We start from the raw sequence: 25906 nt of genomic DNA on the forward strand, positions 1-25906 counted from the left end.
TATTCCCGATTTGGATGGATAAATCTCCTACAGGAAAAATCAAGTTCCTTGGATGCTTTTAAGTCTTTTAAAGCTGCTATTGAGTTGAAAATAGGAAAGAAGATAAAATGTGTAAGGTATGACAAATGTGGAGAGTATTATGGCAGATATGATGAGACTGGAAGAAATCCTGAACCTTTTACTAGATATCTTGATGAATATGGTATTGAAGCTCAATATACTATGCCTGGTACTCCTCAGCAAAATGGAGTTGCAGAAAGGAGGAATCACACTCTTTTATAGATTGTGAGATGTATGTTGAGTCATTCCTCTTTACCGGATTTCCTTTGGGGAGATGCTTTAAGAACTGCCGTGTATATTCTTAATCAAGTATCTAGCAAGTCTGTTTCAAAGACTCCTTATGAACTCATGTCTGGGAAGAAGCCAAGCTTGAAACATTTCCATGTGTGGGGCTGTAAGGCGGAGGTGAGGCCTTATAATCCTCAGTTAAAAAAACTTGATCTTAAGACTGTTAGTGGGTTCTTCATTGGTTATTGTGTTGGTTTTATTGTCCTTCTCACTCTATGCGGGTTATTGAGTTTGACCGTGTGGTATTCTTTGAGGATGATTTGGACAATGGGAGCAATGCACCACGACCAGTCACTCTTAGAGAAGACCGTGTTGTTATTCCCGTGCCATCCATTTATCTTCCTGCAGATAATGTGATTCCAGTTGTCCGTGATGAAAATGAATTTGTTTCAGATCTTGTGGATGCTACATCACCTGTAGTAGATGAACAAGTTCATGATGATGTTGTTGAAGAAATTTCTTTGAGGAGATCTCAAAGAGTACGCAGGTCTCTATACCTGATGATTATCTTATGTATCTTCAAGAGCATGAATATGATCTAAATAATGTTGATGATCCTACTACTTTTGAAGAGACTATCTCTAGTTCTCATGGTGATGATTGGTTAAACGCTATGCATGATGAGTTACCTTCTATGGCCCATAATGGTGTTTGGGATCTTGTGGATTTGCCACAAGGTTGTAAACCAGTTGGGTGTAAATGGGTCTTCAAGACTAAGCGTAGTCCAAATGGAAAAGTTGAAAGGTATAAAGCCAGACTTGTAGCAAAAGACTATAGTCAAAGGGATGACATTGATTATAAGGAGACTTTCCCACTGGTCTCTACTAAGGATGCTTTTCGTGTTGTTATGGCTTTAGTAGCTCATTTTGATTTGGAGCTTCATCAAATGGATGTCAAAACAACTTTTCTTAATGGAGATTTATTTGAAGAAGTGTATATGGTTCAACCTGATGGCTTTTCTAAAAAAGGTAAGGAGCATTTAGTTTGCAGGTTGAAGAAGTCTATTTATGGACTAAGACAAGCTTCTAGGCAATGGTATTTGAAATTTGATCAGGTGGTCACTTCTTTTGGCTTCAAGGAAAATGCCTCAGATTAATGCATTTACTTGAAGAAAAATGGGAGCCATTTCATCATTCTTTTCTTATCTATTAATGATATTCTTCTTGCTAGTAGCAATGTTGAACTTTTGATTGAGACAAAATTTATACTAAATAACCACTTTAATATGAAGGACCTTGGTGATGCTTCTGTTGTTTTGGGCATTCAGATCTTTCATGACAAGTCACGTGGCATTCTTGGATTGTCTTAAAGAGGATACATTGATAAAGTCTTCAAGAGGTTTAACATGCATTCTTGCTCCTCATGTGTAGCACCTGTTCAAAAAGGTGACAAACTCTCCAAATCTGTGTCCTCAAAATGATAATGACAGAGTTGAAATGAAAAAAGTCCCATATGCTTCTGTTGTTGGTAGTTTAATGTATGCTCAAGTTTGTACTCGTCCAGATATTGCTTTTGCTGTTAATGCTTTAGGGAGATACTTGAGTGATCCAGGTTTGGATCATTGGAAAGCTGTTAAAAAGGTCTTTAGATATTTGCAGGGAACTAAGGATCATATGTTGACCTTTAAGAAGTGTGATCAACTCCAGGTCATTGGTTATTCTGATTCTGATTTTGTTGGTTGCCTTGACGACCGAAAATCTACTTCTGGCTTTATTTTTATGATGGCAGGAGGAGCCATTTCTTGGAAGAGTGTTAAACAAACTCTTACAGCTACTTCCATTATGGAGGCAAAGTATGTTGCTTGTTATGAAGCTACTTGTCAAGCTGTGTGGCTTAAAAATTTGATTTCTGGCTTTCAAATTGTTGAAAGTATTTCTAGGCCACTTCTGATATATTGTGACAACACTACTGCCATCCATTTATCTCAAAACAACAGAAGTTCTACTTGCTCAAAGCATTTTGATATAAAATTTCTGTTTGTTAGAGAGAAAGTTTTGGATTATCAAACTTGGATTGAGCATACTACTATAGAAAATAGGTTAGCATACCCACTAATTAAAGGCTTATCTGTTGGAGTTTTTCAAAATCATGTAACTGTGGTTAAGTCTTTTGATGTATTTGGTTAGTGAGAGTCTGAGATTTACACTTTATATTATTATGGTTTTCATGAGATGTAAATTTGTCAATGACGTCAGTTTCATTACATCTCTTTCTCTTTTTACATAGAGAATTTATGAACCATTTTGGGATTACATATTTATTATGTTTGTTTTTATTCTATATATTATCCATTATTTAAGAAATCTAAGCATATGGTAAGTATCCCTATCGGATATTATCTTAGTGATTCATGTTTATATTTCTTAATTGGTATTTGTACTTATGTTGCAATTGATATAATTAATTTATTTATTAATGTTATCCAAGTGGGAGAATGTTATATTTTATATAATTTTATTATATAAAATTATTATTGTCTATGTTATTATTATGTATTAACATTAATCAATAAATTAAGTTATTTGTTAATGTTAATTATATTGCACATAATTTTTGGGTTTCTTATGAACGATCCGTCATGGGTTGAATTATTTAGTAAACGGTTTGTGATGAGCTTGAATAATCAGATACATTTTGAGAGGTCCCTGGTCTCTGCTGAGAGGTTACAAAGCTGATACCCATTAGTCAGTTTTAAATATAGTAACAACATAAAACACTCTTACTTTTTTGTAGAATACCTATCAGAAAGATAACAGTATCATCTCATGCTACGTGCTTCCATGGATCCTTAATTCCAGATACACAATCTTTTCACTCATACTTGAATATATTTTGAATATATTATATTATTATATCTTATATATATTTTATTCCCATCATTCCACACAAAATTAATATATAACTTTTATTTCTCTTTTGAATCTAACCGATATTTATAATTTTAAAAAACTAAAATATTCTTTTTTTTTTTTTTGTGTGACTGAAACTTAGAGGTGAAAATGAATACTGCGGAGCATTATCCTCCACCACCACACAAACTATCTATCTACTCATTTCATTCTAGCGTGAACAGTGAGGAAGAGGCCTCACGATGATGGCATGTGGTAGTATAAGGATGAGCGTGCACCCAAGGGTGAGTGGATTTCATTTCCACGTTCCGCTCTCTTCCGCTTCTCTCCTACCTATTCACCACAACAGCGATTCCTTTTCTAAGCTTCGCAATCTCATTCGTCTCGCGGCGGCGCCGTCGTTGTTACCCAAAGCCTCGCCCAGGATTGACGGCCCAACCGACTACGACGACGGAGTCACTCTAGGCACTGTGAAGCTGCCGGTGGACACCGACCTTCAGAGATTCGATTCCTTGCTCTTTCAGGTAACCAAACAACATATTCAATCTATAAAATATAATACATTTAAATACTTACATATTATTTTATGAATTTTCTTAGAAATTCTGGTTTTAATTAATGACTAACTGTTAATTGCATCTATTGTAATATAACATATGTAAATTAACTTTTTTTTCGTTAAAACAGTAATAATTAAGCAATATTTTCATTAATTTCATTTCACCATTAGTCCGCTAATATCTTGGATAAGGGACCTTTCGAATTATATACATCGGTAAATATATTTTTTAATTTTTTTAAATAAGATTATTTAAAAATTATTATTTCAAATAAGAACTCCAATTACAATTTCTTTTTAAAATATTATTTAAATAAAATTTATGTCACAAAATATTGGTAAGAATAAAACCATTCTTTCTAAAAGATGAATTTAGGTAATTGCACCGGTATAAATTTAAATAAAATTAATATCCTTAAAAAAGGTTTAATTCAATGAATCTAAATTAAAAATTTATAAATTTATAAAATCAAACTTTAAACAAATATTTAACTTATAATGTTTTCCTCTAGAATAAATTTACTTTGATCACTTAACTAATAAAATAAATAAAAATAATTAAGTACACGCTGCAGGTATTGATAATGTGATACCTTAATTTATCTATTATGAAGTGGATAAATTAAAATACATATGTCAATTATATATATATATATATATATATATATATATATATATATATATATATGCGCTATAAATCAAGTACGGATTTTACGCTTAGAAATATCCAAACACATTTTTTTTATCATTCCTAATACGAAGTTTGTTGACTTTATATCCACTTCTGTTAAAACTGGAAAAAGAAAAATAAAATTAGATGTGGAAATTCGAGAGTGGTAATTGTTGGAAGAAGGTATTTTCTAGTGTTTTGATTTTGTTTGTGAATCTTTTGCATCAAAAACACGTTGTACTCGTCCATTTGTTCATTCATATCGAGAGAATATGAAGGTCGGGACGGCTAGCTATTATAGAAGATCGAGATCCATCTCGGATCAAATATCGAGATAGGTTGGTTAGATCGAAAGATAAGACTAGGTCAAAAATCGAAAGGGATAGATTCGAATCAAAAGTTAAGATGGGCCAACTAGATCAAATGTTGAGACAATCAAATTGAGCTCAAGGTCGAGACAAACATATTCGGTGAAGGTCAAGGCAACAACTAAAGCTAATAATTGAGACAAGTTGGCCCAAAACAAAGTTCAAGATGGGTCCAACCAAAACTTGGCCGAGTTCAAACCCAATTTCAAGAGGTTCAACTTGGCCTTGACCCACATTGATTGGGGTAAAAAAAAGTCCACATGACCAAAAAGTTCCCCATTAAAATAGTCCGTAGGCTAAAAATCCTACAAAAGCCTTGTAGACCAACTCAAATAATGGACTTTCCTTTTACATGAAAAAAGTATTACTTTGTTAAATATATTATTAAACTTTTGGTTTAGGTCGCACCCTGTCTCGACCTCCAACCAAATTGGCTACTGTCAACCTTTAGCCTGGATCGGCTCATGTTGACCTTCGGCCTAGGTCAACCCGTCTCGAACTTTAGCTCGGGACCGCTTGAGTCAACCTTCGACCTAAATTGGGTCAACCAGTTTGACCTTCAATTTGGTCAACCCGTCCTAACCATTGACCTAATTCGGTTCATCTCGACATTCAACCTGGACAAACCCGTCTTGATCTTCAGAGAAGTGTGTGGCCAAATTTGGGTTGGGGCCGACTCAGCTGAATTTCGATCGGGGCCGACTTGGCCAAATTTGGTTGAATTTCAACCGAGATAGACTCAGTTGAATTCAACCAAATTTTGGTCGAGGCCAACTTGGTCGAAGTTCAATTAGGGCCAACTTAGGCGAATTTGGCCGAATTTTGGCCAGAGCATAGACTTAGCCAAATTTCAGCCATAACAGATTTGGCTGAATTTCGGCTAAATTTCATTTGAATTTTAACCGGGGTCGACAAGAGGGGCCGACTCGGCAGAAATTTGGCAGGGGCCATATGTCTTAAGCATATAACTCTAATATATGATCAAACTATGATCTTGTTCCAAACAACGTGCCTAAGGTAGGCCATTATTCCTATCGTCTTATTCAAGGCTTTGCTCAAGAAGAAATATTGGATAGATTTGGAGGAAACATTGCATTAGTAGGATCCATCCCATGTGACCCGTCATTCAATGTAATAATGGGCCCATACACATATATGTATATTATCACATCACCATATGAGTAACCACACATCATTAATATATCATGTCATACATTCATCACAAAATATCACGACATCCATAATATACATGTACTATCACCTTAGCACCTGCAATATCATTCAAACCAAGCAAAATAGTAAAAATAGACAACCCCACATTCAATGTCATTTGCCTCGAAAAACCAACCCCTCAACAACTAGGGGTGGCAAAATTGGTCAGCCGAGCCCGTTTTGACCCGATCTGCTTGTGGCCCGCCAAAAACGAGTTAGGTTGGGCTGGCCCGCCACCAATAAATGGGCTAGATATTATAACCCGTCCCATCTTAGGGCGGACTAGCACGCCTCTTTTTTTTTTTTAATCTTTTTAATTTTTTTTTAACTTTTTTTAACTTTTTTTAAATTTTTGTTTATAAATCTATTATATATAAAAATTTATATAATATAAATAAGTATTATTTTTTAATTATTTTTAATTTTAAACATAAAAAAATTTCAACTCGGCTTGTCCTTTTCTTGGCGGGCTGGCTTGGCGCGCCTGACCCATTTTGACATCCCTATCAACAACTAACGCCTCGTAAATCCACCGCTCAGTACCTAAAACTAGTGCTTAGCACCCAATCCCTTGTAAAACAGAACGCTTAGTGCTAGGAAGCCAACACTCAACGCCCAATGCTGCACAGAAATATTTGAAACAACGATTTGATGCACAAGGTACCTGTTTCACACATTCCAACAACCAAACCCATACATAAAAATATTCTAAAATTTCCATTACCATATACTTATACATGCATCAAAAGGCTTGTTATACCTATATCCTCATACACAACTATACCCATCCTACATCAATTCTTAACAAAACACAAGAACCATATATATATATATATATATATATATATATATACCCACTTACTTCTCCTATGAGTAAGTTTACCAAAAATTCTTCACAACCTAAACTACATTGCACCATAACATTCTGCACATACCAATTTGGCACATAAATTCACAACATTCAACTATAACATCATGTTTACAACATAAAAATTTCAAGCTTAAAACATCCAACAACTACAATAGTCACATACATAGAATCAATACCACAAACTCATTTGCACATGAACATTGGCTATAATTAAATCACTTACCTCTTTACAAGCCAAAAAAAATCCATCCATCCAATTTCTCAACACAATCTTTGTTGTCCAAAAATATAACATTTTCCAACACCACCAATAATATTTCATAGCTACACTGAAAATTTATCCTTAATATAAATTGCACCAAAACCATGAACATCATCTCATCTCATCTCAACATGAAGAAAAAGAAGAAGAAATCATTTATACTCAACCACCAAAACAAGATTCAACCTACCAATATGAATATACTCAAAGATAGTAATTTTTCCAAAACCCAATTTTTTTCCTACGAACCAAACAACTCCACCGAGCCATAAACTTCCAAATATTCTCTTGCATCAATATTTTCTCAAAATTTATCATGAAACAACAATTAAAAAAATTACCATACACCCTTAACCTAAGCAACACACCACCAACATATTATAATCATTCCCCTTTGCAATTCTATATTCCAACTAAAAATAAATAAACTTCACGAGACATCACAAAAAAAAAAAAACAAAACTAATCTCAAAAGAGCGACTCACAATTTCCACCATAATGAGTACAAGTTCAACTCCCCTCATCTTGAAATTCCTAATCACAAGTTCTTCCTTCCAAAAAATATTATGCACAACGATGAGATTCCTAGACTTAACATAAGAGTGTGACCGAAAACAATGAATTTGCCCTCAACTTTTTACCTTCCTAAAAGCACCACAAAAAAACCAAAAACAAAACAAATATTCATGCCTTTTACTCCAAACCATATCAAATATCCAATTTTTATTGTCAACCATATGCACAACAACCATTACAATAATATCCACACAATGAAGACATTCAAGAAAATAAATTATAAACAAGCCAAAATAAATTATCAACAATTAATAAATGGAAGCCACACCAAAGACACACACACACAATCACTTCAAAAAAAACCAATTGTGTTACACTTCACTTCTATAGAATTATTTATTTATTAATTTAAATAATACCTCATGTCCAATTGTCACCTTTGAAATAATTATTATTTTTCCTGAGTCTTACGATTTGGCTTTAACATCATGAATCATTTCCTCTAATTAGTATTCTTTCACCCTATGATCCATAATGGAATCAACCTATTCGTGAGTTTAACATACACTTGACATTCATTATGTTATGTCCAAGTGCTATAATTTTGCAAAAACCCATTGCACAAAAAGGTGCCCCCTTATTTTGTTAGCATGTTGTCTTCTCCCATTCAAATAATTAACGTAAGAATGCCTAAATTTTACTTCAAAAACTCCATTACCAACATTACGTTACACAAATTTTATAAATTTTACTCTCATTCATAGAATTTTGGCAGCATTGCACATTGGTCTTCAGGGCATTTTACATTGGTCTTCAGGTTACATGAAATGAAATGTAGTCAATTAACAAAACAAACTAAATATATGCATTCAAAACCCAATCTACAAGTGATCATATTACACACAATCTTTATTTAAACTAAGTATACTCATTTGAGTTTATGAAACTACAAAACTATTTTGATATTCAAAATTTCAAGTTTTTTATATTTTTTTTTCGAACTTTCCATAACATAACACCTAAAAACTGAACTTTGCAAAAATAAAATAATTAATTTATTGAAGGTTTGACACCTTTGGACCAAATACCAATGTGTTTGAAGAATTAACTAATATAAAATCATAATATAGACAAATTCAAATTTGACCATAGAATTAAAAATAATCACTAAATGCATACCAATATTTAAAAGAATTAAAAAGTAAAAGGAAGAAATGAACCAAGTGTGTGGTGAGGAGCCATAGTGGTAATCTTAAGGAGTGTGGCGCAACGATGAATACAACCAAGGGAGTGGACCATGGGTTCAATAACATCGACTATAGAAAGCAACATATGCCTAAACAAAAACTTAGCGGCAAAAATGTGAATACATCAACATTAGCAAGAGCCAAACAAAACGACAATGTCGTTGAAGACTAGCAATGACTTAGAGAGAAACATTAAAATGAACAAAGAAGGAGAACAAACATTGGCATAGACAAGAAGAAGAAGAACATGCCTTAAATGTGTTATAAAGTAGATGCACGACAATGGTTAAATTTGAATAATTGATGTATGTTGGTTTTAACAACAATTTATAATCAAATGTCATTGTATAATTGCTTAAATTTTCAAAACATTATCGATCAAATATTCACGATAATATTTAAAATATATAATCATATTAGATTGTCAATTTAATTTGGTTTAGTCTGACATTGTTATACAAACTTTCATACCTTTGTATATAAAAGTGAATATATCAGTAGAAAATTTTAAAATTGAAATTTTCTTAAACATTTTTTAATATATATATATATATATATATATATATATATATATATATATATATAGATAGATAAATAGATTTACATTGATACGTATTAGATGTAACATATATGAATTTAAAGTTATTTACAAAAGAGAAGGATATAAATTAGTCTAATACAATTTTGTGCATAATGAATTAATCTTATTTTTAAGGAGAAATAATTTAAAATTTTAATTAATTCAAGTGAATATTAGTGAACAATCACATTAGTCATTTAATTGAGTTATTATTGAAACTTATTTTTTTGTTTAATTTGTTACAAAAGTTGGGTACGGTATGTTTTATTGTTTTTTTCATTACCTCAGCTTGTGGTTGTGTTCTAACAGTGGGCAAACAGCCTTTGTCAGGGAGCCAATCTACCTCTTCCTGTGCCTCTCAAGGTATTATGCTTTTTCTTAATGCATTTCATTATTAGCTTATTTTAAAATCATAATTTTTCAAAGAACTATTGTCAAAGATAAATTCTCGTTCTAAATAATTTTCCACACACTTACTAAACATAAAAATTACAACAATAATTCTTTTGAATACACACACACACACACACACACACACACACACATATATATATATATATATATATATATATATCATGTTTATGAGTTTTTTATAATCCCACAACTAAATGTTTATCTCCCTTGGCAAAGTAAGTTAAAAGTCGCACATCAGATACAAATGAAAAAATTGAGTGACATATAAGAAAAAGAGACTTGAAAACATTGAACCTTAAGATTTTATGTTCAAGGTGATATCAGGTATAAAACCCCACTTTCAGTGTCACATTACCTATATTATGTCTCTAGTTAATCATCCATGAATTGTATTTAGTAAATAATCTAATTACATGAAATACAGTGTATCATCTAATCACCTATCGTCTACCATGCTATCACACAAGCATATAAAACTTTATATGTATATAAGAATATTTACATTCTTAGAGAAGAAATGGGTTTTTGAAAACAAATTTAAAATTATACAAAATTTCGTCTAGAGGAGTATAAAGTTCAAAAAAAGAAGAATATATTTGTACAAAATTCCCTGAGACTAAAGCAACATCTTCATCCCTTTATTGTGTGCACCATGACCTATGCTATTGTTTGCTTATGTGTCACACACATGACCATAGCAGAAATCACACAAACAGTACACACAAGGTAGGCTAACTAAAAGGAATGAACATATAATATCAAAACAAGCATACGTTTAACCAGATAACCACACAGTTCATCATGCATGCATACCAATTACAATCATGCATTTCTATATGATAACATGATATATTTCCTAAAGGTTAAGGTTATTGAATTTGATTCAGAGATTTTTCATCTGTCATATGACTCTCATAGTAGATTTGTATGTTGTGCTTTGCACACAAGTTCTACCCACCCATTAGACTAGTCCTCACGCTAATAGATTTATGGGCTACACCTTGGGTACGAGTTATACCCACCCATGGTACTAACTACTCATATGAGAGGGTAAGTTCCCATCAACGATTAGAAGATGTAACATCCCATTACTTAATTAAATAAATCAATAAAGAATTGAAATTCTATCGTCATGATTTTATTAATCCCAAACACAGGATAATTTAAAATTTACATAATACGCTTAAAATTCCAAAATCCAAAATCCATAAAAACATGGAATTTATTCAAGTTCCAAAATAACTGAAGGGAAAACTGAAATCGTAAATAGACAAGGTCATAAATCCTATTACAATTTCCAACATTAGACAAAATAGTAAAAGTATAACAAAATCCCTAGCTCGACATCCCAAGCTAGCCTCTATCTCCGTCTCAAGCGTCAACAGCATCACCTGTAGCATCATCTGCTCTCATGTACAGAATTACACGATCATCGCCAAACACACAAAAAAAGGGTGAGCTTATAAAATAAAGAAAATAACATATAAATTAACATAATGAAATTAATACACCCGTCTGATTCAACCTTCTTGGCCAAGACCTTAATCCCCAAGACTTTTCAACCTTCACAACACACAAATAGTTAGTCTCGAATTCAGGGTTTATGATGCTCACATGAACCTGCCTGCTCGTGGTCCTGCATCTACGAACCTCCCCGCTCGTAGTCCTGCTCTACGGACCTGCCCGCCCGTAGTCCGACACACGTGATTCACCAGCTACGTACCTCCCCGCACACAACATCTCTCAAGTGTGAGCACGGAACATACGAACCTACCTTGCTCGTATCCCCACACGAGAGTAATAGGATATGAACCTCCCCGCTCATACCATCATGTGTTCACCACCATCCATGAACCTACCCGCTCATGGCACAACATCTCCTGATCCAAGTATAACATCATTGCATAAACGTAACACACACAAGTCACAGACTGCATCATTATCGCCTGGGACAGCCTAAGCGCCGCCAGGCGAAACCGGCACAGACTGCCTAGTGGGACCTCTTCACCGCCAGGCGCCAAGCTCCAGGCAGACCTCCTTCCTGTTGCTCCTATCGCTTGGCACACCTACCTGTGCCGCCAGGCGTTATACCAGTAGCGAAAATTCTACTAGTTTTAGTACCCAAAGTGATTTAACTTACAATATAATGTATACCCAAGCATCTACATATATCTCCTTTGATCTAGGTGAAGTTCACAGCAGTTTGCTACCCTCTTATGATTTAAGAAGGCCTACCTCAACATTCCCAATTCCTTTATTCAAGCTCTCTAGTTTCCCCCAATTAATCTATTATCATATAAGAATTCAGTCCATCTTATGGCAATGCCTACCAATCCAGTATTTTACAATTCATACACCATAATTCTACCGACCTTTAATAATATCAAAAACATGCCCTCAATATTAACTCACATTATCCTAGTCATGAGTGATGTCCAACCCAATATTGCATAAACACTTATAATCCAACTATTCATATTTAAGAAACTAAGTTTCTAGAACCTGGACTCCCATTAGAATACTCTTTCTCCCTTTTTAATTTACCTTCCACATCAACCTTAAACTACACATCCAACAAATCATACCCCCATGTACTCTCGTTTACTTATTGTAAACATGCAATAATTCAAGGACCTCCTTTTCATTCATCCAACTTTACACCACGAACCAATTTCTCTAGTCACATTCACTCCAAGCACCTCCCTCGCACCTAACCAACTAATGGCACGCATCTGCCCCTGGGCCAGTCGTCGCCTGGCAGCAAGCAGAGTGCCGCTAGGTGGTGCGTCAGTAACTGGACACTAAACCAGATTTCTACACTTGCGAGGAATCCATCACTTCCCCTAATTTGACACACGACCCAGTTACACCAAACCACTCCAATTCGCATAAAATTTATAAAGCCACACACCCAGTATTGTTCCTTACGCGTCATAAACCTATTGATCCATGGAGATCAATTCATTGCTTTTTCCCCTTCCAAGAATCCAAATTATGCTCATGGTAATCATATGTGGTTTCCTCCAAGCACCCTCATACCCCAATTATTTAAATGTTATAACAGTTAACGCACAATATTATTCACCAAACACTCATTCAAAAGTCACAATGACTTATGCACCAAACAATGCACAAACAGACCCACGGATAGTGCCGCACCGCCTGGCAGATATTCATCGCCGCCAGAACTATGGACAATAGAGGTGTGTCGCCTGGCGGCATACTCGTGTCTGCTAGGCAATTTCTGGGCAGAAACGTAGAAACTCACGAAAACTGCGTAAAATGAGCGAAAATATCATGTATTTGATCATGGCAACACGCAATTCATCATACATGAATCAAAACAATAATAAACAACTCCTCTTACCTGGAATCCTTGCTCCAATTGAGATCCTCACTCTTCTTTCACACCTTCTTCTAAAAACCACCACAATTCTTCTCCTCTTTGCTTTCTCCACAAACCATAACCTCTCCACTCTCACACCCAAAACTCTCTGCACTTTTCCAGATTAATTTCCTCTCCTCCTCTCTTCTCTCTCAAGGTTAATGCTCCCTTAATTACCCTTTAATCTACTAAAACGAATTTTAATTAAAAAAAATGGCTTAATGGTTATTCATTAATCATTACTTGGTGTCACCCAGCCCCCTATGCTGCCTCCCTTGGCAGCTAGGGTTACTCTGTCTCTTCAATTCCAAGCCAAAATAAAATTAGGCAAAAAAGAAAGTTTAGTTTCCAACAAGGTTTAAACACACAACCACTCAATTGTAAAGTCAATGCATAACCACTAACCACATTCAAACATATCATTAAAATAATGCACAAATTAAAATACATACAATTTGCATACATAGGACTCGAATCTAGGTCCTTTCACACAATCAAGTACTCTCAACCATTTAAGCTAGTACTTTTCCACATCATAATAATTCGCATTAAATTTCTTAAAGGCTCTTACTATCCGCATTTATTAAATAATTATTTATTTAATTATTTAAATTTCTCGGGTCTTACAGAAGACGTGGTCCTTATTTCATATATGCCTCCTCTCCAGATTCATAGGAATCTCCTCTAACTTTCACATCTTAGTTATCTTTCTCTACATGAACTCAATAACTAATAAAGTTAGGATAATCTCCTCAATCCTTATTCAATACTCTTTCTAATATCACACTACATAGTTATTTTCCCATTGGAAATACTATCTAGTAGGTCCTATGCATTAAACATTCAATCAAAACAATAGATTTAGACCACTATCCAACCTTTACCCAACTTGTCTCTCCTTCACTCTTTCCATCTCTCTATCCTTATATATATATATATATATATATATATATATATATATATATATATATATATATATATATATATATATATATATATATATATATATATATATATATATATATATATATATATACACACACACACACACACACACACACACTAGATTTCAACATCCTGTCCTTGCTCTACATAGCCACTCATTTCTTTCGTCTCATTGTTTTAAAGACCTTTGATCATTTTAAAGAAATTCCTCCAAATTCACGTAGCAAGTCAAATACATTCATCAAGAGAAAGTATCATTTGATGAGTGTATCCTCTAGTCCATTCATTTCTCACTCAAAAACGCAACCACCCTTGAGCCTTTAAATACTTTTGAAAAATAAAAATTCTCTCATTAATAATACCATTCACTAGATGAGTCACACACTTTTGGAAAACACCTCAACTATGCTCATCCAACGAATTCATTCAACTAGTGCAGGTATCGTCTTGAACTCATTGCAAATACTTTAAAATACTACTTTTTACCCAACGAGTGGATGATTTGTGTAGCAAGTGCATTGTTTATGAATACATCATCTATCGAGTACATTGTCTGATTTTTACTTCATAAAAGCACTTCATCCAAAGGGTAGTCTTATAAAAGAGTATTTGTCCGTTCAACCTTTAACAACTAATGAATGTATTAATTTTGTATTATTGACTTATACATAACTTAAATTTGTTAAATCGCATCTTCTAATTTTAAAAGGTTTACCTTAGCCAAATAAACTCTCACATTCATTCCATTGTCTTCTATGCAATATTCAATCACTCTAAAGTACATCAACTAACTCCCTTAGTCTATATAAGTATTCTTTCATTTCACTCATAATCTGATGCAATAAAGAATTTTGACAAGATTCAATCAACATCTAGTTCATCACTTCTCAACAATCGCATAATATAGTATTGTAATGAACCAGCCACACAATCAACATACAACATCATCAAAATACTAAAACCATATAATAATCTTTCATGAACCATAAACATAGTATTTCAATGAATGAATCATACATCTAATAAACACATCATCAAAATACTCAAACCAGTCAAACTAGAAAACAAGCAATAACTTCATTGTCAACTTTCAAATTATGACTCATATCATGACATCAATGATAACTTATAACTAAATGTAACTAGTTAGCTTCCCTTACCCGTTCTCAAAGCTTCTTTATTTTTCAAACTCTACTGTTAGCACTTTCTCAGCTACTTAGCTCTACACGAACGAAATGTCAAATCAATGATTTGAACATAACTACCAGATCAAAGACTCATTTTGAACCCAAAAAGAGTCGCATGCAAGCATGATTCTCTCTTAGACAAGAACATCACCAAACTGACTCAAAAAGGAAGGTTAAAGTTGAACTTACTTTATTTCAATTTCTAATTAGTTCAAAAGATGGCCTTTGTCATCACAACCCTTATGATGCTCTAGGATCTTTAACTAGAATAACCACTCCACCTGATTTCTATAGAGAAGCAAGAGAGAGAAGAGAGGAATGTACTTTAGAGAGACATTAGGGTTTATGAAAATGAAAATTGATTACTTAGTTTTTCTATCATGACTTATGCCCTTTAAAATAATAAAATAATATTAAGCTAATCAAGTTTCATGTCATAATTATCCATTATCCCATATCCATACATCTCTCGTCTACCCTGACTCACATACTATACCTCTCTTATACATGTATATCTACTCATCTCTAACAACTTAGCATTTGGTACATTTAACACAATGTCTAGCAATGTGTTTATACATGCTTCTTCTACCCATGCATCGTATATCCTCACAATGTCTCCACCTTTAACTATCTAACAATGTCTACTAGAGGTACTAGTTTAACAACATAGAGTGTCTACCATTTTTATCCACACTTAGCGTTTATGGAATGACATTGGTAGCTAGATATATTTTAGGAATATTTTTATGATTTGGTTGCCTCGGCTTGTAAACACTACTAGCTAAATTCATATATTTTTGTGTGTTTTAAGTGGTTGAGTGATTATGGTAAGTGGTTCAATCGCTAGTATTTAATAGTCCTCATTTTTAATGTACAGGTGGACAAAATAGTCGGTGGAGCTAGGTTGGGTTTTATCACTATTGAGGATGGGAAAACTGAAGTTCTTGTGTATATTGATTGTGTGGTTTCTCCACCGAATCAAAACTCTGCTCCAATGTTTCGTGCCATTAGAAATGGTCCCTTGAAAGATAAGGTACCACCCGGTGAGCCTAGAATTATGAGGAGCCTTCTTCAAGCTCTTCAAAAGTCAATTGAAATTGCCAAATTGTAAATGTTTTTGTTTGTTCTCTTACTATTTTGAGGCTTTTCCTTTTGAATAAAAAAATTTCACTTGAAGTTTAAATTATTTTAATTTATTTATCCATATTGTGGTTACTTACCGGTTTAAATTGATAAAAGATGTTTGGATTGAACTTCAATTTTCTTTTTGTACTTCACATTACATATATGAAAAGTGGGATTGGAAAAAGTAATTTTTGGATTGAACCTAACTATAACATTTGCTCAAAACTTCAAATATATTTCATTTGAATTGAATTAAATTGTTTTTGTGGTTTAAATATACCCAATAGTCCCACATCACTCAAGAGTCAAGGTCACATATGGGAATTGTTTTATGAATTATACCAACCTAGCATGCCTCTTGTTCAACTTGTATTGGCTTTTCAAAAAATGTAAAGACTCATTATCCTTATTGATCCCAAACTCTGTTGAAAGAATGTAGTGTTTCTAAGTGTCGCAACCAAAATCGTGACGGGACGGCGAACCAAAAATAACACACACACACATGCACACTCACACACACACACACACACACACACACATATATATATATATATATATATATATATATATATATATATAATTTTGGAGTAGCCACCATAGTTATTATAGGAAACTATGGAAAACCATAAAGATAAGAACAAGGTCTACGAAAATAGATTTTGTACCAGGGAGTCGGTTACACATAGGGAAGTGTGAACACCCTACAATGTCAGTCCTAAGACAGTACCTTTAATTAAATATACAAATGGATGTGGCTCTTTTGACAATGATTATTTTCCCAAAAACAAATTATAAAAAGAAAAAAGAAAATTCAAAAGAAACAATTTTTATTTTATTTTTTGGGTCCGACAAGGATTAATTATTACTCCTACATATCTCCATTCATAATGGAAAAGTTGGGTCATTAGTTTTTTATGAAAAAAATTTTTTGAAAACAATTTGATTGAAAATGTTGATATCATTTTTTTTATTTTGAAAATTTTGTATTTTGTTTTAGTAATTTTATAGACAAGCAAATGTGTTAAGTACTAAGACGACGAGAGCAGCCACACGAGCACTTATACCTTTTAAAAGGTAAAAATGTACTTAAATTATTTATTTATTATTTAAAAAAAATTCTTTCAAAATAAGATAGGATACCAAAAAATGTGTGACTATTATTTATCCATAATTTATAAAACATCATAAGAAAATAAATAAATAAATAAAAGATTAGGATATAATGTTTAGGATTAAACATATTATTTTATTATTTGTAAAAAAGTTAAATAACAAATTAAAAATAATATAATATAAAAAAACATGGCCTGTGATCGGTCCCTATGATTTCATTTGCAATACATTTATATATTATAACTTATAACCACATAATGGACCCACCAAATGTGTTAATATATACTTAAGGAAAAAACGAAATCATGGCAGATAAAGAAAAAGTGGGACCAACTAAAATGTATTAGAAAACGGGATCCACTCAAGCATAAAATGGTAAAACATGTGATCTCTCACTTATTCATGCAACAACATCTCCAGTGCAATCAACAAGCATTAATTACAAAAACTAATGAATCCTAGGGGCACCGAAGTGCTGCTGGCCAAATAGGGAAGAAGAACAACACCAAATGGGGACGAAGTGTAAAACGCTACAAAATGGGGACGAAAACGAAAAATATTTGGTTCAAAACTCCTAAATCAATCCATAATTCAAAACCCAACAACTTTTAGTGGTGTAAACGAAACCAACTCACCTGCAGAGGACGTCCTCGTCATCACTAGCGTTGAGGGTAGAAGGCACGAAGCAATAGCGAAGAGGCTTGTGTTTTTGCGCTAGCTTTAGAACATAAATTGACGTTGGGAGAGAGGGACGTTGTCGTTAATGGATGTCAGGGGAGCGGGGTGCCGACGTGAATGGACGTCGATGGGGAGGAGAGCCGATGTGCTTTTTTGAATGACATCGTGGTGTGCTTGGATTGACGTTAAGTGACATCAGGGATACTAAGGGCAGACGTCGAAATTGTCCATTTATTTACAAAAACATCATCAGTCATTTTTTACGTTGGTGTTCTTTTGGGCTGACGTTAAAAAGGTGACGTTAATGGGCTTTTTTATGTTAGTGTTCTCACACTAGCATAAAGGTTGTCATAGGTGGAGTAGTTGATGTAACTACCCTTTAGTTTCTCACTAAAGTAGGTTATGGGGTGTCCCTCTTGAAGGAGCACAACCTCAATGCCTAAATTGGATGAATCACACTTAACCTTAAATGTTCTAGAGAAGTTAACAAGGGCTAGAAGTGGTGCATTAATCAATTTTTCTTTAAGATTTGCAAAGGCCTTTGCTTGATCATTACCCCACTTGAAGTGCACACCTTTCTTGACCAACTCATTTAAGGGGGTGACTATTATGCTAAATTTTGGTACAAAACTCCTATAGAAGCTAGCAAACCTATGGAAAGATCTAAGCTCACTCACATTTTTGGGTGTTGGCCACTCCTTTATAGCCACCACTCCTCTAGATTGGTCCTATAGGTTGGCTTATTAAGCAAAGACGAGCCTTGTAAAAAAAATCAATTTGGTGTTCTCTTCCTCTTAGAGGTATTCCTTTGGGAGGTTTTTAGAAAACATCTTTGTACTCTTCTAAGACTAAAGACAAGTCTTGAGGGTATCTAGAGGGTGGACTTTGGAAAGATGGAGAAGACCCACTAGGATAAGCTATTAATAACTCTTTTTGGGTAAGCATTACCTTTTTCACTCCTTTAATTCAAGTCAACATGCTCAACAAGTTAACTAAAGTCAAGCCAACAAAAGTCAATTTAGGGAAAGTCAAGATAAGAAATGGAAAATAAAGGCAAAGAAGTAGGGTTAGTAGCCTCCCTTCTAGTGATGCTTCTAGTCACTCTCCTTGGATGTTTCTTCATGGCTTCATGGTGAGTCATGGACTCATCAATAGGTCATCATTTTGATGCTCCAAATATTAATCTTCTCTTTGTCGTACATTAGAGGACATTCTACATCAGATTATGCCTCCTTGGTTCTGTCTACGTGGATCACTCCTCTTGTTTTGTTAAGAAATCTCATAGAGGGTGGTTCTAATACCACTAGTTGTTATAAGGTGGCTCTAGAGCAGGGGGAGTGAATAGAGCCTGTAGACATTTTAAATTTGTCTTGCGTTGACATAATATATGCAAATTAAAGAGTAAGGCAGAGAAGAATGAACATAAGGATTTATACTAGTTCACCTCACTCCTTGAGGCTACATCTAATCTCTTAAGCAACCTACTTAAGAAGTTCAACTAATCAAATCCCTTGACTAGCAAAAATGTCAACATTTCCAAGTTACAACGAATTTAATGAACTAGATAAATTCACCGAATGAATCTCAATCTATATATTAGGGTAATTTTTTACTTAATTTCGCTCAATGAGTAATCTATTGTCAACACCTAATTGTGTCTGGAAAAACAAAAATTTGTTTCAAAAAATAAAAAGAAATAGGAGTTTAATTAATCCTAAAAATGATAAATATAAAGGAGTGAAATAATTTTTTTTATTTTAAAAATCTAAAATCTAAATTATTCTTTAAATAAAGATAATTAAAAAGTTAGAAATTATTTTTTTTAAGAAAAATGAATTATGAAAAGTAAAGTAAAGAAAGAGCAAGAAGAAGAAGAAAAAAAAAGATATAAAAAAGAAAAACTATATATGTGAGGAATGTAAATACAATGATAAGTATGAATAATTGTTCATGAAATTATGGTAGTGGGTAGATAACACACTAGACATTGTACTTAAGTTGTTCATTAGACAATTAGCTCTTTTACGTTGGTTAGACGATATACATATTACATCGATAGAGGTTTAGTTATGTGATTAATTGTAGTTAGTATGACACCTTAGTGGTGTTATAAGTTTTACAAGAAGGGAGTAACCTAAAAAATCACATTAGTTTGCTCACTAAATAGAGGTAAACACCTTTTAATGAATACGAGGTTAAAACACTTTTAATTAGTTAAATGAACAAGAATAATGTTCTTGGAAAGCATAGGACACAAAAAAATTTGAGCAACATATTTACCAACATTTTAATAATTCTTTACCATTTCTTATTGTTCTTGAAGTTAAGAGATTATTTTATTGATTTTTTAAAGAATGAAATGTTGTTCGATAATATATAATAAGTTGAATACTTAATTTATTTGTTTGTCTATTTATGCAAGTTAATGCTTTTACTTTCATTAACTATTTTTATAATAATGTATAATAAAATAAGTAAATACTTTAATTATATTACTATAAATTGATAAATCGAGTTAAGCATTGTATACCATAAATATATAAATAAGTTGAAAGTTTGAATTAACTCAATTAATTTACTTAATAACATGTAATAAGTCAAATTACAAACAAAATTTTTGACTTACCGTCTAATTGCCTCTTGACCTAAGGTTAATATGTTTATGAAAAAAAAAATTGAAGTTTATAATTTATTGAAACATTGTTTATTTCATATCTATCTATATTTGTTCACCGGTTATTTCCTATTTTACTATTCATAAAAGAAACATGCGGTAAATCGCGGACATTAATTTATCTAAAGAGAATACATTTACCTATTAAAAAGATCAAATTAAAACATCTAAAATTTTGGACAAAATTAAAAGTATATCATGATATTGAAAAGGGTATTAAGCAAAAAACAAATGATCATTATTGCTGTAAATTTATTGTACACAACCCCAATAATAGAGTAATGGAGCAAAACGGCGCATGTTCGTAAAATACAAGTGATTTCCACCCAACCGCCAGAGCAGACACACACTCGACCTAACAATAATGCGTGAGCCGTTGGTTTCACGTGCTAGCTGTCGTGTCTGACGTGGCCACATCTTCGTCGTCAACTTCAATCTAATTGAACAATTTAATAATATGAAGAATTTTCTAGGCATAAGAACTAAAATAATTTAGTAAAGTCGAACTTTATATGATCTTTGAATAATCGTTGCTCAAATAGTGGAACAGTAACTTAACGAATACGACTCATCTGCTAAATGCGAGCCTCAACAACCTTTCAAAGGTGGAGAAAGTGAGAAATTCTAATATTCCTCTTTTTACCTTTTTTTTTCGCTAATATTCGTCTAACCCCTTTTGAATTTTTTAACCCGTTTTGAATACTGGTCGGTTTATTCTTAACAGTGGTTGTTTAATTTATTATTTAATCAATAATGGTTAATGAAAAGGTTTAGTTTTGCTTCTGGATCACGCTTTGTGCAGTTGGGAGAGTGTGGGTGTGTCGTGGGTGTGCATCATCACCCACCGTCACGCGAGTAAGTGAGTACTCGCTTTAGTGATTCGAGAATTTGGAGAGAGTGAGGAAGCGGTTAGCGAAATGGCGGAAATGAGAGGCAGGGACACGTGGACGGAGGAGCTCGCCAGTCTCATAGAGGATTCCGGCGTGCACTACGGCGGAGATCCGAACGCCGCCTCTGCCCCGTCGTTTGAGGTGAGGAAGTCCGTCTACGCGCCTCAGAGCGAGTGGGTGGAGTCCGGGGAGAGCTTGAAGGAGCAGGCCTTGGGGTTCGTGATGGCGTGGTGCGAGATACTTTTGGAGCTCGGGAGAGGGTTTAGGGACATTCTGCGGCAGAACCTGATGAACGAGGATTCCTATGTCGTGAGGAAGTTCGGTGGTCCTTTTTCCAAGGTTTCGAAGCGGTTGAGGTTTCTCAACGAGTTTCTCCCCGAAGATCGCGATCCCGTTCACGCTTGGTCCGTCGTGTTCTTCGTTTTCATTCTCGCTCTGGCGGGTACGCTACCACTCTTCCTCTCTCGCACAATCTCTTTTGCTTTTTCTTTCGCCCAATCGTGGTATGTGCCATACTGGACTCTGTTAGATTAAGGTAATAACAAAGTAGGATAAACTCAGTTTTTCATAAATTAAAATTAACTTACGTGAAATTTTCTGTAAAATTTTTAATATTTTAACTGTCTATTATAAGTTAATCTTAATTTATAGTTGTTTTTTTTTTTGGTTTTTGGTAAAAGTTTTTTCATTAGTTCAAACCAATTTATATTTATCTCAATCTTAAAAGAAAAAGCCTATGAGAGACTCATAGGTTAAGTGTTTATTATAGTTGGATATTTGTCTTTAGTTATAGTGTTAATGGAGAAATTTATGGGTCTTACTTTATCCTTTTGTTTTCTTTTCTATAACTAAGGTTTATCCACCAAGGTTTAAATGTATTCGTTATTGTTACCACATATTTCTTTGTGATGCATTGATTTTATTTTTTTTTATCTATTTCTTTGACCTTCATTCCATACCTGTTGATTGAGGTAAGTGATGTATGTCTGAGATTTTGGAGCAAATTTGGGTATTGCTTACAAATGAGTTATTCCTGTTGGTATTAGGTTGTTGAAGATTTACTGAATTTTTCTAGTTTTGCAGCTATAAGTGTAGATCCCAGTCGCGAGGCAGTAGCACCTATGATGAAGGTGCGGAAACATCCTCGTAGTGCTAGTCGTGTGCAACTTCCTGATGGTAGATTCATGGCTTATGATGAGCAAGGTGTTTCCTCTGAAACAGCTAGATTTTCAATTGTTGCCCCGCATTCGTTTCTTTCGTCAAGACTAGCAGGTAAAATGAGTTGAAATTTTAGGTATCAGAAAAGTTTTTTGGGTGTGGAGCAACTAATCTTATTCTACTTTTTGGCAATGGAAGGTTTACCTGGAGTGAAATCATCGTTGCTTGAAGAGTATGGCATCCGCTTCATCACATATGATCTTCCTGGTTTTGGGGAGAGTGATCCTCATCCCAACAGAAATCTCAACTCATCAGCCATGGATGTTCTGCATCTGGTCAATGCCGTCAATGTTACTGATAAGTTCTGGTTACTGTGCCACTCCACTGGATGCATTCATGCTTGGGCTTTCCTCAGATATGTTCCTGAAAGAATTGCAGGTTTTACATCTTTTTAAGCTTTTTATCTTCTAGATACCTATAAGTTGCTCGTAAAAAGTTCAAACAAAGGAAAGGGGCTTGTTGCAGAACCTGATCTAACTTGTTATAGTGTCCGAATTGCAGGTGCAGCAATGTTGGCTCCTATGGTTAATCCATTCGACCCACACATGACTAAGGAGGAAACAAAAAGAACTTGGGAGAAGTGGCTGCCAAGGAGGAAAATGATGTATTCTTTGGCTCGTAGATTTCCAAAACTTCTCCCTTTTTTCTATAGAAAAAGCTTCTTGCCTGAAGAGCATGACGAGATTGATAAGTTGCTATCTTTCTCAAAGGGAAAGAAGGTGAGTGAGTCATAAGTAATTATCATAATTTTAACTATGTAACAAGCAAGCATAATTACTCAAACGTTTCATTGTTCATCAGTATGAACTGGCTTAGTTAATTGTTCAACGACCAATAAATTGATTGGGAATATAATCGATCTCACATGTGCAGGATAAACTTGTGATTGAAGAACCAGAATTTGAGGAATTTTGGCAGAGAGATGTGGAGGAGTCGGTTCGTCAGGGAAATATACGCCCATTTATAGAAGAAGTTGTTCTGCAGGTATCAAATTGGGGTTTTGACCTTAAAGAACTTCATGTGCAAAAAAAGTGTCAAGCAAGAGGCTTACTTCTTTGGTTGAAATCCATGTACAGTCAGGTGGACTGTGAATTAGCAGGATTTCTTGGCCTTACACACATATGGCAGGTTTGAACTTCTAACACATTGTTCTTTAAAGAAAGTAATCAGAATTTTTGTAATGCACACTCAAAATTTTAGTTTTTAAAGAAGTTAATTTTATTTTTTGTGTTTATCAGTTTGATATTGTAATCACTTATAACTTTGGTTTCCCTTTTGAATACTGAACAGGGACTGGATGATAGGTTGGTCCCACCATCGATGATGGAATACATAGAACGGGTTTTGCCAGAAGCTGTTATCCATAAACTTCCAAACGAAGCTCACTTCTCCTATTTCTATTTCTGTGATCAGTGCCACAGGCAGATTTTCTCCACTCTCTTTGGAACTCCTCAGGGTCCAGTTCAACGACAACAGGAAACTGCATTCGAGGAAGCTAAGGAAGAAGCGGTTTTACAAATACCTTCTTAACTTTTTCCAGTAACTGCTGATATGCATGTCTTAGGTTGTATGTAAATACCACAGGCAGCTCCACTTCTCTGTGGAGCTAGAAAGAACAAAATGTTCGTTATAAATGCTCGGAATTTTGAACCATGAGAGCTTTTGGAGACATAGGACACCTTAGAATGTCACACAATGTTTCTCCTTCCTTTAAGCAAATTGAATCGTAGAATTTGTCTAATTGGTTCTGGACGGTTCCACTTGTAATCATTTTTGAAAAACTTACATAATTATTCCAAGTTTTTATTTATATTTTCAAAGAAGGTGAAGCCACTAAATTAATGATCTATATTCCCACCTTTTCTAGCAAATTCATCTTCATCTATTTCTTACTTCCTTTTAGTTGGCCAAGAAATGGAGGACTTCTATCGGGACTTGGGTCCTTAAGGGAGAACCATTCGTCTTAAAAGTTCCTGTTTTAGTTAAACATGTCGTTGTCAACTAATTATATGCGGGTAGTGCTAGCATGCGTTGTGAACTCATTATTAATGACAACAGTTAAATGTGTGACTTCTTTTCAGATTTTTCGTTCATTCTTTAATTAAAATTTGAATATCGTTTCAAACTTTAGCAATTGACATTTTTTTTTTAATATCAACTTTCCTTGTGATAAAACTATTCGAGGTTGTTTTCAATACAATTACAATATTATAACCAATAATTGTAATCTGGGTATCTCTTCCATTTTTATGTGACTTTTGTTCTATTTGTGTAGTCCTTAAATTGAAAATTTCTAACGCTAATATAATATTGAATTAAATATATAAATTAAAAATTTATAAAAACAAGAATTGTGAGGTGTATTCTCATTTGGTATATTTTCTGTGCAGTTAGTACTATGACAACGATGTATTTTGTACCTAAATTTTACGTTTATGTGAACTAATTCAACACTCATCGCTAGACCTACCCTTACATTTGATAGGTTTCCTATTGCCGTGCATGAATGCTAAAATAAAAAATTGTTACCGTGAAAAATAATGACAATAAATGCAAATATGATCATTACTATTTTAAGCAGTATTTAACCATTAACTCTCAATAATACGTTTTAGTTTTTCAATAACACATCTCCCGATATGCCTCATAAAATTTATATTTAGACTTTGTCATAATTTTAATTGTAATTCTAATATATTTCTTTTCACTTGAAAGACCATAATGTATTAGAAAAGCTGAACTATGAAACTAAAATTTGTTATCCTGAATACAACATTCATTTACTATGATGT

General features: G+C 33.8%; 2 protein-coding genes across 5 annotated transcripts; both read left to right on the top strand.

Annotated features, from left to right (window-relative positions):
• The first annotated feature begins 3357 nt into the window (after positions 1-3357).
• On the top strand, positions 3358-16618 carry LOC114192435. Its single transcript, XM_028082151.1, has 3 exons — positions 3358-3721; positions 9792-9845; positions 16294-16618. Exons 1-3 carry the CDS (start codon positions 3440-3442, stop codon positions 16525-16527), a joined length of 570 nt encoding a protein of 189 aa, XP_027937952.1. The 5' UTR covers positions 3358-3439; the 3' UTR covers positions 16528-16618.
• Positions 16619-21499: 4881 nt separating this feature from the next.
• On the top strand, positions 21500-24934 carry LOC114191985. 4 transcript variants are annotated; one of them, XM_028081474.1, is made up of 7 exons: positions 21500-21620; positions 21809-22338; positions 22980-23168; positions 23253-23492; positions 23616-23833; positions 23988-24242; positions 24405-24934. In XM_028081474.1, exons 2-7 carry the CDS (start codon positions 21924-21926, stop codon positions 24642-24644), a joined length of 1557 nt encoding a protein of 518 aa, XP_027937275.1. In that variant the 5' UTR covers positions 21500-21620; positions 21809-21923; the 3' UTR covers positions 24645-24934. The 4 variants fall into 4 exon arrangements, with proteins under 4 accessions (XP_027937275.1, XP_027937279.1, XP_027937278.1 ...); XM_028081478.1 differs by having other exon boundaries at positions 21501-21611; XM_028081477.1 differs by having other exon boundaries at positions 21535-21620; positions 21781-22338.
• Positions 24935-25906: the final 972 nt, after the last annotated feature.

The sequence above is a fragment of the Vigna unguiculata genome, chromosome 7 (assembly GCF_004118075.2).
Source record: "Vigna unguiculata cultivar IT97K-499-35 chromosome 7, ASM411807v1, whole genome shotgun sequence".
Lineage (NCBI taxonomy): Eukaryota > Viridiplantae > Streptophyta > Magnoliopsida > Fabales > Fabaceae > Vigna > Vigna unguiculata.